Here is an 18318-nt window from a genome sequence, read left to right as displayed (position 1 = left end):
CATTAATTCGGGCGTAATATTGGATCGAGCAGAGGTGAGAGAGAGCAGGAGAGGGAGGGACGAAGCGCGATCGAAGCGAGCCCTAGATTTCCGACGAGAGCCTGTCGGCCTCTCACCTCGGTCCTTGACCGTCGATTTCTGGTCCCGGAGCCAATTTCATATCCCCCCCTCCCCAGCGGATCGCCCGTTTCCGGGGGTACGTCCTTCGCTTTCGTCGCCTTGCTCTGCAAATTCCCTCCGACTCTTCGTTGGTTCTATCGCGTGGCGGTCGTTAGCGTATTCAATTTGGTAATTTCTGGAGTTTATCCTTTCCGTTGGTCCGTTTTTTGGCGGGCTGGTCCCAGTGTTCTGCATTCCTTGCTGACCGGGGTTTTCAGGCATGCGAATTGTGAATTATGTGTGTCTGGCTCACATTGAGTTGATTTTTGGGTTCCGAGAAGAATTCAGAAGCTATTGGTTCGATGTTCCCGTTCTTATTAGGGTCGTAGAGAGAGATTTTTTTTGGGTTTATTTCCACCTGCAAATGGTGGGTTCTACTGAGGACGTCATGAGTGAGGTTTTCTCGTCCATTGGAACGCACTGCTAAATATTTCTGGCATCAGTTGATTTATTTTGTGCCTGTGTGATCGGTGATGTTCATTATGAACAGGTGGGCAGTTTTACTGGTGGTGGTTGATTGCATCATGAAATAATGAAATTAAACTAGTGGCACTATTGCTGAGCTTTCTGGATGGTAATCACTGGCAAGTTTAACTTGTCTATGCTCGGGGGTGCTATGAGTATGATTTGTAGGAATAGGTTAGAACTTAGAAGTATTCCGCTAACTTGTCTATGCTCGGGGTTCTATGAGTATGATTTGTTGGAATAGGCTAGAACTTAGAAGTATTGCGCGTTGGGGTTCTATAATGTTGACTATTAGCATTTTCAGCAAGTCAAGTAGCTGATATCTTACTGGGGACTATATTGTGGGGGCACCAACCTGAAAGACGGGTCCATGATCGCTAATTGATGCACACATATAGCCTCAACAAAAAACGTTTGGTCCCAGCCTATTTTCTTCTCTTCCTTTTTAGCCTTTACACAGGAACTTTGAATATGAAACCACCCTCGAGTCAATAGACATAGAAAACTTTTCTAGAGGAACTTGGCAATTTTAACAGTGAAGAATTGTCAGTTGTTACTGACGTCAACATGAAGATGAACACGTTATTATAATTTCATACTTGCAGAAAGGTGATCACATGATTGGACCTGGTTCTGGTTATATCAACACTGTATTCATATCCTACGCTCTACTTTGGGCTGTATAGGCAATGGTCCAACACAATGTGATATAAAATTAAAATCTGTCACTGTTTATCATTTTAAATTTTGTTTAACATTTTTCCTTTTTAAAACATGAAAAATTTTCCAAATGTAAACTACTTTTCCAAAAATATTTGAGCAAGTTTACGAATTAATTACAAAAGAATCAGTTTTTTCTGGCGTTGCTTCTGAATTGCTATTATGACGTCAGCCTACCATTTTGTGTGTCCAAATTGTCACTTTATCTCAGGGCACACCGTGTAGACCTGTATTCCTGTATCATATAGATTATATTAACACATTATTGTCCTTGCATGTTTAGACTGTTTCATGCATGTAAAGTCCTGTTAGTATTGTACGTGATGAACTGCATATGCCACGTTCCATTTGAATTTTTAAACAGTAAGTTAGTTATGTTGTAAATGGATATGATCTTACATTTGAAATCTGCATTACCTTTTTTTTTCACACCCGACAAGATGATGGTTTATCTCAGGTTGAGATGCATAAACTCCAAAACAAACGTGTAAGAATCTTTTATTTTATTTCTTTTAAGGAAAAGTGACATTGTGAAGTGCCTTCAAGAAACATTATTGGTAAGAATTAGGCGGGAACATTTGAGGCTAATGTCATCAGCTATTATCAAGTGCAACTGGTAATGAGCTGACTGACCTTTTTTGAGCTTATCTATTAAAAGAAAGCAGAATGTTACAAGCACATTGCAGATTGCCCAGATCTGAGCTTGAACATTATGAATCAGTTTGTTTTTTCACTTAATAGTCAAAAGCGCTAGGCTAACCAGAAACTGTATATGAAAGGAAAAATGAGGAGAAGGAAAGGGAGAAAGAGAAGGAGAAAACAAGAAGAAAGAGAGAAAAAAGCAGAGGAAAAAGAATGTAAAGGGTAAAAGAAGATGAAGAAGAAAACAGGAGAAAAAATTTTTCAACAGTTTTTATAACCTAGGTGCCTAGACGGCTCAGCCTGGTTCTCTATGGAATCCTCTGCCTATTATCATTTTGATTGTGTCTTTGCCCTTAATTTACTCCTTTTTTTTACATTTTTTTCTGCTGATGTGAAATTGTCTAACCTTTAGGTTGTTGTTTATATTTTCATTGGATGCTGAAAGAGATATGGTTGATTGGCCTTCTTTTTTGCTCTAATTCACAATTCTGTCTTCTTTCAAATTTGAATAGGTATATGTTGGATGGCACTTGATCTCAGTGATAAAAATGGCTGTCTGAAGAGGCACTTGTTTCTGGTACCTTACTGCTTGTTTGCAGCATTTACATGAAGTATCGGTGGGTCAGAGAGCTTCATAAGCACTAGGTCGCAGATGGTGGAAGACCAAAATTATAAGTCATGGTACACTTGATGTAGAGTTTGTTGGGAAAGATGCGCATGCAAGCACATTTATCAGGACAGATTTCTGTAAATTCTATACCCTTCCAGATGCAAAATTTGGGAAATCTACATAGTTCTTCATGGCAAATGGAACCCGATATTGAGTCCATCCGAAACTGTGTAATTCAAGAAATGTAAGTGCCATCACTGATTTCAGTTGTAATGAACATTGAACCTGCTCCAGCTTGCATGTCAAATTCTGGTCAAATCTTGTTGTGCTATTAGTATAAAGATACTTTGTTAATATCTTTAACAAAAGGAGTGGTAACCCATATAGCATCCTAATGCTTTGTATTCTGTTTCACTTGTTACTCTGTGTTTATTATTCCTTTCTTTGATTAGTAACATAGTTTGCTTTATAGTTGCACTATTTATTTTACTCGATGCTGATCACTACCTATATCTGCTGCAGTGTAAATTTTTTGCGGCGGAAACCTCATGCAACTGAAGTTGGACCCAGGTTACCTGATGTTGCAAGGCGACTGGAGCAAGGACTGTTCAAGAGTGCTTCTTCTAAGGTGTCTAAGCCTGCACTATAAAATATAAATATATGAAGCTTCACATGCATATGCCACATACTATATAGTTGGTTTTGTGTCTCTATTGGGATATCTGATGTTGGTTTTGCAGACTGGCCAAGAGAAAAAGATAAAGCTATTTCTTTAGTCGGCCAATACTTTGATAGATAAAAGTACACATCTCTGATTCTGTACAAATCATATTCCTGACCTTAGATTTTTCTTGTGATTAGGAAGAGTACATGGATACCAGTACATTACAGCGCCGGCTAGCAAATTTTATGAGTCGCTTCTCGGCTAGCAACCATAGTCAACAGTTACGACTGCGACACTATAATTCTTCATCTTCATCTATTGGGGCTATGATACCTACACCAGGTATGCCACAAAGTGGAAATGCAAATCCTTCAGTGTCTTCTGTCGGTAATTCTATGGTTGCTAGCAGCGGTTCTGCTTCTCTGGTTACAAGCTCTGCCAGCACGGCTAATTTGTTATCTACCAATGGGTCTGTTGGTGGAATGCAGCGTAATTCATTCAACTCGTCTGATGGTAAACTTTTTGTTCAAATGTCTCCTTGCGCACACTGATTTTGTATCATTTTTATATCTTATGGTGCATTGTACTTTTTCAGGACTGTTGTCTAATGGTTATCAGCAATCGCTTCCCAACACTTCCATGGGTTCTCGAAGCAACATGCTGTCATCATTGGGTACACCAAGACATTCAACTCAGATGATGCCTACTCCTGGGCTGAGTGATTCACGTTCATTGCCCATGAACCCTTCTACTGGAGTAGGAGGGTTTTCAGGTGTTGAATCTGTTGTAGCATCACAGCCGCAGCAACCTAGGCAGTATGCTAGCAGTCAAAATAACCGTATGATGCATAGCATTGGTGGCCAAATGGGCATTGGAATGCGCTCTAGCTTGCAGCCCAAACCTTCAGGTTATGTTTTCCCTAATGGGGTTCTAAACGGTGGGTTGGCGACTATGGGAAATAATGTACCATTGATGAATGGGATGCAACATTCTGAAGGATATTTGAATTCTTCTGCTTATGTGAACACTCAGAAACCTTTACAGCAGCATATGGATCAGCAGCCACAGCAGCAAATAATGCAGAATGGTATCTCTCTTTCCCTCTTCAGCCGGATCTGTATCTTGCTAATTTGACTGGATAGTTAGATTGCTCGGAAGCATTTACAATTTTTTTTCAGAAGTGCCTTTAATTTTTTCCCTTTTTTTCTCAAAATGATAATGGTTATATCTTCACATTGATTGAAGAAATCCTGATTGAGTGGTTCTTGGCAGGGGATGGGTATGCTGTTAACAACGCAGATATTTCTGGGTCTGGAAACTTGTATGGATCAGAAAGAAACAGTCAGAATGTGAATCCTCTTGGTTTGCACTCTAACATGAAATCTAACTCTGGATTGCAGTCTCGTCAACCAAACTTTCAATCGTTTCAACAGACACCTAATGTTAAGCCTCAAACAATTGATCATTCAGAAAAGATGAATATGCCAACATCCCATTCAAATCAGCACCATGCATTGCAGCCTCAGCAGCAGATACAAAGGGTTCAGCCACAACAATTTTCTAATCATCCCCATCAATCTAATGTGCAATTTGTACAGCATCAGCATCAGCATCAGCATCAAAAGAAAGATCAGAATGCACAGCAGCAATTGTTGAATGATAGCTTAAGGCATCCCCAGTTCCTAGGAAATGCTCAGCTTGCTTCAACTGCAGTTGGACAATTGCTACCAGGTCAAGAAGTGGAATTGCATGATGAATCTTTACATCATCCTTTGCCTGATCAGTATCAGTTTTCAGAATTACAGAACCAATACAATCCTGGTTCTTTAGCTCAAGATCTACCTAATGGATCACAGATACTCATCCAGTCATCGAGCTCTCAGGAATTGCATTCTTCTTTCTCACAGGCATCACATCAATTTCAGCAGATAATGCAACCACAGCAGCCAGTTCCTCAGGCCCAAAATCAATTTGCTGGCCTCACTGTTGGGCGGTCGGAGGTCCCTGTTACTGAAGAATGGCAGGCTGCACGGGAAGTTAAATCTCCTGGTGTGAATCAGTTATCTGCTGAGCAAAGGATGCAAGAAGACTCACGGCGAGTAATGCAACCTGATGGAGCTCAACGTCCTCATCTTACTGCACAGCGAACAGTTAATGGGAAAATTGTCTCCTCAGAAAATTATGCAGGGCCTCCAGGTTCAACGGTGACTTTATGTAGATCTGGAGGTAAAACCCCGCGGTCACGCCAGAAAGAGATTATTGACCAACAGAGGTGGCTTCTTTTTCTACGACATGCCAGAAATTGCTCTGCAGGGGGGAAATGTCCCCAGAAGCACTGTGTAACTGCTCAAAATTTGTGTAGACATATGGACAAGTGCCATGACATACACTGTAATTATACTTATTGTTATACAACCAAGAAGCTGATGAATCATTTTAATAGCTGTCGTTCCGCTGCTTGTGCTCTTTGTGTTCCTGTTAGACGGTGGATTTCTCGCCAGAAAGCCTGTGCAACCCAACCATTGGATGCCATGGAACCTAATTCAACCAATGGCATGTTGAAGACTCCTACAGTGGATGCAAATACAACCAAGATGACACCAAAAAATATTAGTTCTGCCTCAGAAACTTCAGATGATCTGCAGCCATCACTAAAGCGAGTGAAGCTTGAGAACAGTGCCCCTTCATTTGTTATGCCCAGAGGTGGGTTAGTGCATGATAATACTTCTGTTGTCGAGGGATTGGATGAAAGGCCACATGGAACCCAACAGCCTGAAGCACTTATTCCTACAAGGTCTGATGTGGTGGATGTAAAGCTAGAATCACCCATGAACTCTGTTTGTGGAACTGGTGATAAAATTATTGAAGCTGAAAATAACAAAAATGGCATTGATAATTCGGTCATGATAAAACCTGAGGTTGAGCCTCAGATATCTAATGATTCTGTTACTGATTTTAAGCAAGAAGTAGTTCCAGCTCGGAATGAAATTGATCAGGTGAAACAGGATATGAAGTTGGATAGTTCTGGGTCGACGGCAGATCATACAGCTGGGAATAAATCTGGGAAACCAAAAATCAAAGGAGTTTCTTTGACTGAACTTTTTACTCCAGAGCAAGTTAGGGAACATATTGTTAGCCTTCGGCAATGGGTTGGCCAGGTCAGTCCTCTTCACTTGTGCATCCTTCTGGACGTTGTTAAACTGCCCTATTTGTGGTCATTGCCTTTATTTTTCGGTGTAACAGACAGGAGTCGATTCAACATGTAGCATTATGTTTTATAGCTTTTCAATATGTAAAAATTGGAAAATGGGTATCGCTGAATGTAAAATACAGATACTGAAGAACTTATCTTTTGTTTATGTCTTTTTCCAATTTCCATGACTCTTCTTGGAAAAGTTTGATCAATTTGTTATTGGTTTAATATTTGACGATTTCCAACATGTTTCTTTTGGACATTGGCAGAGCAAAGCAAAAGCTGAAAAGAACCAAGCGATGGAACACTCAATGAGTGAGAATTCCTGTCAGTTGTGTGCTGTTGAGAAACTTACATTTGAACCTCCTCCTATATACTGCTCATCATGTGGTGCTCGTATCAAACGTAATGCAATGTATTACACCTTTGGAAGTGCTGATACACGTCACTACTTTTGCATACCATGCTACAATGAGGCCCGGGGCGAGAACATTGAGGTTGATGGAATGACAATAGTAAAAGCACGGATGGAGAAGAAAAAGAATGATGAGGAAACTGAAGAATGGGTAAATAAAATTCCTGTTGAAAATGTTTTTGGTGGAAGGGCTTTGTCATGTGATGCAAACTGTGTTTCCTTTTTCTTATTTTTTCTGATTGCTTTCTTTCTTGTTTACTACAGTGGGTTCAATGTGATAAATGTGAAGCATGGCAGCACCAAATTTGTGCACTTTTTAATGGCAGGAGAAATGATGGGGGGCAGGCTGAGTATACATGCCCTAATTGTCATATAGCAGAAATTGAAAGGGGAGAAAGGAAGCCCTTGCCACAAAGTGCTGTTTTAGGTGCAAAAGATTTGCCAAGGACAATTCTTAGTGACCATATTGAGCAGCGGCTTTTTAGGAAATTGAAGCAAGAGAAACAGGATAGGGCAAGAGCACAAGGGAAGAGTTTTGATGAGGTAGATCGTGCTAAATATTATCATAATTATTGTGTATATTTAATGGTTGAGAGTTGTGACCTTATTAAGAGAACATTGTTGATAAGTTATTTTCTTTTCTTTTTTCTTTTTTTTTTAAGCCTCTCTCTCTCACGCACACACAGAAACATATGCATACATGTGTTATTATCCTGTTTATGGCGGCTTTACACTACTCCAAAAGGCATCTGGATTAGCTTTACCTGTCTTAAGGCAATTTTGTCAAGATTCTAGGTTTTGTTACTTTTAGTCATGAATAATTCATCATAAATAAATAATTTCAGTGTCTTGAATGGCTAAAATGATTCGCCTTATGATCCCTATTGATCTGTTTGGTAAGATCCTCTGGGTTTAGCATGTTCAGAATGCCACCTTGAGGATTATTGGATTTTAATGATACTGGTTTTCATTATGAAAATATTTTTAACTCTTTTAACAAAGATTGTGTGAATCTTTGTGACTGATTTTGTATTTGAACTTATCAAAGTAAATTGATGGTCCTGTCTCTGTTCTCTTTTATTCATGCCATTTGATATTGGGTTTCTTAATACATAAAATGATATTTGGGACTATGGCCTCCTGGCATGATTTCAGAGAAACTGTCCTTATGACTGATATTGCAATTTGAAATTTCCATACTGATGACATTTCCCCCTTAATAACAGGTACTGGGAGCTGAAGGTCTGGTTGTCAGGGTTGTATCATCAGTTGACAAAAAATTAGAAGTAAAACCACGATTTCTTGAAATTTTCCAAGAGGACAATTACCCTTCAGAATTCCCATACAAGTCGAAGGTGTTTGATTATTATTTTTTTAAAATTCAAGCATATAGGAGACACATGAGACACATATCAAACGCTGATATAATCTTGTGGATGCTTGCGTTCAGGTTGTTTTGCTGTTTCAAAAGATTGAAGGGGTTGAAGTTTGCCTGTTCAGCATGTATGTCCAGGAATTCGGTTCAGAATGCCAACAACCTAATCAGCGCCGTGTTTACCTTTCCTATCTTGATTCTGTTAAATACTTTAGACCTGAGGTGAAAACTGTAACAGGAGAGGCGCTTCGTACCTTTGTCTATCATGAAATATTGGTAATGGTTAATGATCTCTTGTGAATTTACTGATGGTTTTGAGTATAGACAAATAATAAACATTTTCTTGATGTTAATTTTTTTCTTGATTTCTTGCTTTTGCCTGGTCTTAATGTGTTGATTTTTTTTTTTAAATAAACATGCCAATTTTTTATTTGGTGCTTTGACAGATAGGGTACCTTGAATATTGTAAGAAGCGAGGATTTACCAGCTGTTATATATGGGCTTGTCCTCCATTGAAGGGAGAAGACTATATTTTGTACTGCCACCCTGAAATTCAGAAGACACCCAAATCCGACAAGCTCCGGGAATGGTGCTCTCTCTCTCTTTCTCTCTCTCTTCCCCTAATGAAATTTACACTCAATTGACACTTTTTTCTCACTGAACATAGTTGGCTTGATGCTTTGTTATTAGGTATCTGTCAATGCTGCGCAAAGCTACAAGGGAAGATATTGTTGTAGATCTGACCAACTTGTATGATCATTTCTTTGTGACGACTGGTGAATGTAAAGCAAAAGTCACAGCTGCTAGGTTACCTTATTTTGATGGTGATTACTGGCCTGGTGCTGCGGAAGATATGATTAATCAGCTTAGACAAGAAGAAGATGGAAAAAAGCAACAGAAGAAGGGGAAAACAAAGAAGACTATAACTAAGAGGGCCCTGAAAGCTGCAGCCCAGACCGATTTATCTAGCAATGCATCTAAGGATGCTCTTTTGATGCAAAAGGTTAGTTGAGCAGTTCACCACCTGTATTCATGGTTGTCTGTGGCATCCCCTTTTGAAACTTGAGGTTGAGGCAGTGTTGTACGTATCGTATGATACAAGGCCGTATCGTACGATATGTACCGTATCGTTTGCAAAATACGATACGATACGATACACCCCCTGTATCGTAAATAGGGGTGTATCGTGCCTGTATCGTACGATACATACGATACAAGCCCTCGTATCGTACGATACGGTGCAATATGCCCCGTGTCGTATGATACGGGCTGATTTCAGAAAAGGGGGGCTCGAATCCCACTTTTTCGAGTTTTCTTTATAAAAACCCGTCCCTTCTTCATTTCTAACCTACAGATTGTGCCGCCGTGGAGGGAGATCATCGATTTCCATCGTTAAATCATTGATTTTCAAAGTGAAATCATCAATTTTAAACCATGGATTTGTGCTTCGGTGGCTGTGTCCCGTTGGGAGGAAAGGGGTTTTTTTAAATCGTGAAGATGAAGAAGAAGATAGAGATGAAGATGAGAATGAATATGATGATGATTATGAATATGAGTCAAAAGTGATTTCATTTTATATTTATTGACATTGAACATTTTCACAATTTCATTATCATCTTGTGATGTAATACATAACATCTAAAACTTGTTTTTTGATGTGGTATCTCATAGACTTATGGGCCTTATGACTTATGAATCTATGGTTGTGAAATTATGATATATGTTATGTAATTGTTGACTTGTTGTGCTTTCTAGATTGATATTGTTATGAATTTTGATGTTTACGAATGATGAACTGTAACTTTATAGCAATAATAAGTCTATCATTCTGTGAAACATGTTTTTTATGAAGAACATATTATTCTTGATTTTTACTGATTTTTTATGAAATTTTCGAATTTTCTTCCTATTTTTTCTGATTTATTAAAAAAAACGATACAGTTACGATATTTTACAATACGGTGTATCTTAAAGCCAGACCGATACGGCTTACAATATGCTTTTTACAACATTGGGTTGAGGGTTGCACATAAAATCGTCATTGCAAGTATTTTGTGTCTGTGGCATCTGCTTTTGAATTTGTTTGTGTTTCATGTGAGACCAAATTCTTATGTCAGCTTGGATTAAAAAATTTGTAACTTTGGTGTTCATTTTTTTTGTTTATGTTTCTCTCTTTGTACAGCTTGGTGAAACAATCTGCCCAATGAAGGAGGATTTCATAATGGTTCACTTACAGCACACATGTTCTCATTGTTGTCGTCTTATGGTGTCTGGAAAACGTTGGGTTTGCAGCCGGCAGTGCAAAAATTTCCAGCTTTGTGACAAGTAAGCTATTTATTTTTTTTTCCTGCTTTTTAAAAGGTTTCTTGATTGGAAGTATTGTGCTGAATAGCAGGCACCAGGCAATGAGTACATGCTACAATTTGGGTTCTATATGATCTGCTGCGTTTCTGTGTTGCATTCTCACAAGCAGTGTGATGCTCAGTAGCATAGAGCACTGTCATGATATTTTCCTAGGGAACTTTTCCATAACCATTAAAAATTAAAATGTACTTTCATGCTCCGCCTGCATTTTTTTCCCAACTATCTGGGCAGAGGGACATGAATGTCCATAGTAATGGAATTGTGGTGGATTTATGCCGTCCAATTGGGTAGATACAAGTTATTACCAGAAGTATCAGTTATTTTTTAGGGGATGATGAACATATAAGGCTGCTAATATTTTTGCATACCTAGCTACGTATGCTTGTCCATATTTTGTGTGGCTAAAAAATGGGTGGAATTAGATTATTTTCATATTTTGTTGGTTTCTTTTATCTTCTCTGGGCTTGGCATAGTTTTTTGTATTTCCAAGAACTACAGCTGCTCTGTAGTTTTTCTCCCTTAGATGCTCCTTGATCTGATTCAGTTGATTTTTTATAGTTTTGATCTTCATAAAAACAAGGTTTTGCACTCTCTTGAACTGAAACGGATATACCTTATAAGTGATAAATGTGATGACTATATCATTCGAGAATTAGAAATGCACTAGGATACTGTCTCTAGATGCAATACGGGGAAAGTGTTCATTCACATAGTCATGATTTTTCATTGGGAGTTGCAGACCATTGTCATCGTGCACTTGTAACATTAGCAGTAAAACTGCTCACGTTTCTTTATCATGATAAAGGCATTGAGGAAGGGAGGGAAGGTGGGTCCTATCCAGTCCTACCTCATAGAATTTGCAGGTCTATCCCTGCAATGATTCTCTGACTATCTGAACTTTCTGTCTCTTTCTGTTCCCACGGAGGTACAACCATCACGACTCGACGACGGAACTATATGAAGCATTTTGAGGTAGTCCTCGAGGTTAAATTTTCAACAGAAACTATTTTCTTCTAATGAAATGAAACAAGTACCCTTAAATTGACATACAAATATTTTTTATTACTTTAGTCCATTTGCTGAGTACGACTAAAATGAGCTGCTACATGGTTAAAGTTGCAGAATGATGGGTTTGTTTTGAGGGTGCAAATGTTAGGAATGGATTTGTCTATAACTCGGGTAAATTGTGGGAAAAAACCAGTTCTCTCTCTCTCTGCCTCTTGTTTCTTGACTTGAAGCTCTGTTATGCATACCTCTGAGGTTTATGTTCTCTTGGTCATAAAAAGGACGACTTGGAAATCTGCTGTGTTCAACTGCTTTGCTATAATATCATAGTTCAGTTGTTTCACTTGTCTATTCTGATTTTGTTCAATTTTTAGATGTTATGAAGCAGAACAAAAGCTTGAGGAGAGGGCTAGGCATCCCGTGAATAGTAGAGACAAGCACATTCTCTTTCCTGTGAGTGGCTATTCTTACTGGGCTAGTTTGTTGTGGAATGTTTTTCTGGAGATGTCATTGAAGAAGGTGTATTTAGTTCTAAGATTCTATTAAAAATTTTGTGCTTTCATTCAGGTTGAGGTGACTGATGTGCCTGTAGACACGAAGGATAAAGATGAGATTCTAGAAAGTGAATTTTTTGACACAAGACAGGCCTTTTTGAGTCTTTGTCAAGGGAATCATTACCAATATGATACCCTGCGGCGTGCCAAACACTCTTCTATGATGGTTCTGTATCATCTGCACAATCCCACTGCTCCTGCGTTTGTGACGACTTGCAACGTATGTCACCACGACATTGAGGCAGGCCAAGGATGGCGTTGCGAGGTCTGCCCTGATTTTGACGTCTGCAATGCTTGCTATCAGAAGGATGGGGGCATTGATCATCCTCATAAACTGACAAACCCACCATCTACAGCTGATCGTGATGCTCAAAACAAAGAAGCGCGGCAAAAGCGAGTCTTGCAGGTGTTATACCTTTGTCTGTTGCATGATATGCTGCAGGGTCCATTATTTGTGAAGTTCTCTTTTGTTATTGAAGTTGCTGGTTGTTTCTCTAGCTGGTTATTTTATGCTGATTATCATTTAGTTCTATCTCTGGATGGTTGGGCTTTTTGTGCCCCCAAGTTAATGGGTACCTATGTGTAGGTCTGATGCTTGTTGTCCATACTTCAAGCCTCTATGTCAAAACAAAAAGGTAGGATAACTGGATAATCTTTGATAGCACAGTGAGGAAAGGTTCCCTGAAAAAGGCAAGGGTTTATTAGCTGTTACTGATGGGTACATGAATGAAAAGAAATTCCTTTTTTTTGCTTACTACAGAACAAAAAAGAAGTATATACTTATTTTAGTCTACAGGGTCAATTGAACCTCAGTTTCATGTCACTGTCAGGCCATGAGGGGGCTGGATAAATTTTCTCCTGCAATCCAATATCAGGGCGGCTTTGCCAAAAGTTTCATGGAATGCTTTAGGAAGACAAAGTTGTTACAGTTTACTTTACTAAGTGGACACTATAAGGAGGCTTTGGTAGTGAATATAATGATAAGCTAATGTTTGTCGAGCTTATATATAGTTGAATATGATTGGTTGACCTTCACAAAGGAAAAGGCTTATTTTTTTTCTTCACTCTCGTGGCTTTCTCTCTCCCTGTGTCATAATTATTATTTTATATTTAACAACTATTTTTTCTTAAATTTTGTCTTAAATTACTTCTTACTGAGATATCTTGCTGGGTGAAAAATATCTAGAAGAGTAAAAACTTAGCGCATGAGTTGTGACATATCATATATTCTGTAAAGAACCAGAGAAGGATATTAGATTTATTCATTGTTATTCATCCTTTTACTTGCCTTGTCTATCTTTGTTTCCAGTTAGTGCTAGGTCAAGGTTGGGAAATGCATGCACTTGGTCTTGCATGGTAGCATTAACTATCTTCCCTCATTTTCATTATTTTCAAGTTTCTCAATTCTTTCTTCTGCATGGAGCAGTCTATTAGCATATAATAGGTGTTCACATTGCTATGCATCTGTGCCACAACCTTGGATGGTTTTTGCTAACCAGAGGTCTTCATCCAGTTGACTTTTTGTTTTGTAGTCATTCTGATATCAGGGAATTTTTATTTCAAAACCACTCTAATGCTGTCCAACATTTGCATTTTGCTGCAGCTACGAAAGATGCTCGATCTTCTGGTGCATGCTTCTCAATGTCGTTCTGGGAACTGCCAGTATCCGAATTGCCGTAAGGTTAAGGGTCTATTTCGTCATGGTAGCCTCTGCAAAGTCCGTGCATCTGGAGGTTGCCAGCTATGTAAAAAGATGTGGCATATTCTGCAGCTGCACGCTCGAGCTTGCAAGGAGTCCGAATGCAATGTACCTCGTTGCAGGTGAGTTACTGTATTTTTTTTTTGCTCTGGGTTTTTCCATGGTCATATTGCATTTTGCATAGATCTTTACACGCTGTAAAATTTCAGGGACCTGAAAGAACATTTAAGGAGGTTGCAGCAGCAATCTGAGTCACGACGCAGAGCTGCAGTGATGGAGATGATGAGGCAGCGTGCAGCTGAGGTTGCAGGGAACACGGTCTAGTCCACTAGTCAGTTTGTCGGGAATGCTCAGCTACCATGTTTCAATGAGAAATCTTTGGCCAATATTATGCTCATGGAATGCGCAGATGCGTTAGGTGCCAGGAATGATCTACTGCACTTGACGGCAGCCGCACCTCAAAGTGGCGGTTCACCGCCAATCGGCATCCAAATCTGTTCAGCAACTCTGCTCAAGTCTGGCTCTCATGATGCAAGCAATGAGCAGCTGGCCCAGACACTCGCTCCAACACTGAGAGCCTCCTGATAGAGCAGTTGTGATGGCTGTCCGCCCGCGGCATGTCATTCTTTCATTTATTACCTTGTATTCAACCGCCATTTTAAGGGATGGCAGATGTATAATAGGTCTTCAATAATTCGATTATCGCTGCAAGTGAAGGGAATCCGGCGAAAGCAACACCCGTGGTGTACCTATACCGCCTACCTGGTTGATCAGGTTGGTAAGGTTTTTGTTGTACTAAAATGCTATTCCAAAGATATGGCTGATGTATGATATGTGGCTCAGTAACTTGTTTGTGCCATAAAGGGGGATCAAAAAAAAAAAAGCAAATTTCAATCTAACATGCCCATGTCTCAATATGGTGCTCCTAAAGAAGAGGTGGTGCAAACCTTTTTTTTTTCATAAATATATGATTGTTCAGAGTTTTGACATCGATTGTTTCTCAAGGAACTTTGAGGGTGTGTTTGATTGGAAGGAAAAGTTTTATTTCAGACGATGAAGCACAAGTTCTTGGGTGTACCATATGGACTATAAATCATTGCTAACGCTAGTGTTGATGTTAATATCAATGTAGTAACTGATTTTTGGTGATGAATTTTAAAATTTTAGCCATCCATCAAGGGGTTGAAGAGTCTATACATATACATAAGACTTCATAACTTTATAATTTTCCTCTCTCTCTCTCTCTCTTTTCCCATGCCTCTTATTTCTCTTTCCACATCTTTTATTTCATTTTTTTTAAGTTGTATTGTATATTTTCGCTTTTGTTTCTATTTTGCGGTTTGTTATTGTAAATAGGGGATTTTTTGTTTTCAATTTTTGTATTTAGGAGATTTCTTGTCCTCAAATTTTGATATACATTTTCATTTTATTGACGCTCTCTTTCTCTCTCTCTCTCTCTCTCTCTCTCTCTCTCTCTCTCTCTACAGACACGCACACACACAACTTCTTCCAAATTTGTTCTACACATATGGACACACATCTCCTTCCAAATTTGTTTTATCAGAGGTTGTTTGATTGTTGTTCATTGAGACAGGACGTTCTGTCCATTATACTATTGTCTTGTTCTCATGGACAACGATGTTTCTTGTCTGCCGTTTGATAATTTTTGAAACAGAACACTATGATCCTTTTGTTCGCCGTTTGTTTTGTATATGTTCGTTCTGTCCGTCCTATTTGACGTTTGTTTCTGTTTTGTCTGATCTATCTGTTCTGTTTAATGTTTGTGTTTTTCATTCATGGTCTTTGTCTGTGTTCATTTTGTTCTGTTCAAAGTGTGTTCTATCAAGTGTTTGTACCTTCTATTACCAGTTTTATCTATTATATTTGTTCTATCCACTATATGAAATTATATCCATATCAAATTAGGTGCATCGAGAAAACACCAAGTCTAACCCCACAAAAAAGAACACATTCAACTAGCAATTTTTTTTCCCTTTTTTGTGAAAAATTGGAAACGGAAAGACACAAAATCTTTGTTTTTTAATCACCATAAAAAGATATTTTATGAGCACTTCCTTAGTTGGAATCAATTGGACTATGAAAATAACTACCTTACTTGTTCCATATGTCATGAATATTTATATTTACATGTTCTAAGCAATACACGGGCAATCTCAAGTTAGATTGATTATGTCAAAATAGTCTTTTCAAGTTGCAAGAAGATTATAGTTTGAAGTAACAACGTTTAAGCCTCAAGTTTTGCATATGAGTCCATAAAGCCAACTTTGCCATGTTCTTCAACTTTGGATCTTATTAGATACAAATTAACAACATGCCACAAAGATAGCACTACTCATTCTTTACGAAACGAACGAAGAATATGAAGTAATTAAACAAGCAACACACTGCCATATTTATCCAGCCTATGAAATTTCCTCAACATTCACACTACAAAGAGCTAAAAGTTCGGCACTAGACGACCAGGCCAGGCAGCCATGGGTGCTCACACCTCTACCGTCCATCCATTTCAATTTCGAAGGAACCATTATATGGCCAGCTTCTGTCAAGAGCGGCTGCAACTCTGCCTTCAATCTTTACATGCTTTGAATAGTATTTGTTGATAACATTTATAAATTCATACTGTAATACAAGTGAAAGAAAGAAAAATAAAAAAGGAAAACGACACACCCCTTTCACTTTTTGCAGAAGCTCCACTGGAATTCCATGGTTCACCAACCACAACAAGTGCAAAGCCACGATCAAGTTCTATTTTCTATAGCACAAAATAATTATTAAACACATATCAACTCGATGCTCTATGATCGAGCAACGACAAATGGCCTATCAACATGGGAATTCAAACTTGAAACAAAGCCTACATAAGCGTATCAATGACTACAAGAGAAGTCTCCACTCATAAAAGAACATCAAGGGAGCAAGATGTAGTCCTAATTTCCACATATAGGAAGATTGAAATATATTAAAAGTATAAAAAAATTGCCATTAAAAGTATAAAAAACTGTTGCTAAAAGAACATAAACCATCAGTGCATTTCAGTAACAGAGTCTTAATCCTTTACCATATAACAACATCCAACAACTAACAAATTAGAATATATATAGCACAATAGTAATGTTTAAGGGTTTCTTTCCGAGTGAAAATGAAAAAAAGTGAGAAGCACAACTTGCTTAAAGAATAAATAAAGGTTCGTATGCTTCGGAACCAAAGCTATTGATAAAATTTATAGAAAAAGGGTGCTCCACCAAGATCTGTTCATAGGTATCTACTTTCTTTAGGAAAGAGAGTAACCACCGTAAGATTGGAGACTAAACGACTGCAGCTACCCACATTTACTGTGCCCCTCCTCATCCTTTCATCATGTAGTTGTCGAAGATCCCTGTTTCTAGAAAACCTCAACCAAGATGATTTCGTGATCACTTTTGTTATTTCCATTACAAAAAAAAAAGTATGCAAATCAGGTGATTCTTTCCACCCCTTTTGGAAGATTGAAGGTCTGCGGGAGCTCCAAAAAGCTTCAAGTCTATTTCTGCTCTGCATTTACTCTCTAGCTTCTCAAGCTATGGTTTTGGTTAGATAACATGTTCCAATTTTTTTTTTGTCGCAAACATGAGGTGGCAAAATGATTGAGAAGGAACATACCAAATTTGTTTACAACTGTCAAATGTGGACCAGATGAACTAAAATACAAATGCAAGTCATTTAAGAATTTCAGCAAACACTTCATCTGCGGCTAATGAATTTACAAAGTAACATCAGACAGAAAACCTAACAGGCACATTGCTCTGCTAGTCATATTTTTGGTAACAGTACAGAGAGGATGCCCTTAAAAATTGCTTGGCTTTGTAGGCTGGTAAGAAAGAGCGCAAAGGGAAGAAAAATATAAGCACACAAATATGTTTTTCAATGGCGTTTCAAGGATGCCATAAAAATTTCACCATTTCAATGGCATGGATAGATGCAGGAAGGAAGGGAGAGAGACAACGAGAGAAAGAAAGAGAAAAGGACCCCAAATCGACGTAAAGGAGCAAGAACCCTAGTTACTGCAAATCAGGGACAAATAGAGGGAAGGAGCGAGAGAGAAAACAAGAGAAAAAGAGAAAAATGAAAACCATACCTCACCTGAAAAAAGTTATTCATGGCAATGGAGCCCCTTGCACCAATGAAGTTGGGTTCAAACACTTGATAGAACAGACACTTTGAAAAGAAAAAAACGAACACAGACAAAGACCATGAATGAAAAACACAAACATTAGACAGAACGGACAGATCAAACAAAACAGAAACAAATGTCAGACAGAACGAACAAAACAAACAGAACAGACATATACAAAACAAACGGCGGACAAAAAGATCATAGTGTTCTGTTCCAAAAATTATCAAACGGTGGATAAGAAACATCGTTGTCCATGAGAATAGGACAGTAGTGTAATGG

At 38.5% G+C, this 18318-nt stretch overlaps 1 protein-coding gene across 2 annotated transcripts; it reads left to right on the top strand.

The window, feature by feature from the left end:
• Positions 1 to 15: 15 nt before the first annotated feature.
• LOC116247936 (histone acetyltransferase HAC1-like) lies at positions 16 to 14852 on the top strand. 2 transcript variants are annotated; one of them, XM_031620412.2, is made up of 17 exons: positions 16 to 196; positions 2499 to 2840; positions 3119 to 3224; positions 3458 to 3773; positions 3856 to 4347; positions 4533 to 6418; positions 6723 to 7019; positions 7133 to 7411; positions 8095 to 8223; positions 8319 to 8519; positions 8690 to 8832; positions 8934 to 9246; positions 10426 to 10568; positions 11987 to 12065; positions 12180 to 12572; positions 13770 to 13987; positions 14075 to 14852. In XM_031620412.2, the coding sequence occupies exons 2-17, from the start codon at positions 2698 to 2700 to the stop codon at positions 14187 to 14189; spliced, it is 5253 nt and encodes a 1750-aa protein (XP_031476272.1). In that variant the 5' UTR covers positions 16 to 196; positions 2499 to 2697; the 3' UTR covers positions 14190 to 14852. The 2 variants fall into 2 exon arrangements, with proteins under 2 accessions (XP_031476272.1, XP_031476263.1); XM_031620403.2 differs by having other exon boundaries at positions 16 to 288.
• Positions 14853 to 18318: the final 3466 nt, after the last annotated feature.

The sequence above is a fragment of the Nymphaea colorata genome, chromosome 1, assembly GCF_008831285.2.
Source record: "Nymphaea colorata isolate Beijing-Zhang1983 chromosome 1, ASM883128v2, whole genome shotgun sequence".
Taxonomy (NCBI): domain Eukaryota; kingdom Viridiplantae; phylum Streptophyta; class Magnoliopsida; order Nymphaeales; family Nymphaeaceae; genus Nymphaea; species Nymphaea colorata.
The sequence above is the reverse complement of the archived record's forward strand: the minus strand, read 5'-3'. Positions and strand labels throughout refer to the sequence as shown.

Bases quoted from the DNA above. Each gene is read 5' to 3' on its own strand.
- LOC116247936 (XM_031620412.2), top strand. From the start codon at position 2,698: ATGCGCATGCAAGCACATTTATCAGGACAGATTTCTGTAAATTCTATA. The intron at 3,225-3,457 runs GTGTCTAAGCCT...TCTTGTGATTAG, and splicing joins TCAAGAGTGCTTCTTCTAAG to GAAGAGTACATGGATACCAG. The intron at 3,774-3,855 runs GTAAACTTTTTG...GTACTTTTTCAG, and splicing joins TTCATTCAACTCGTCTGATG to GACTGTTGTCTAATGGTTAT.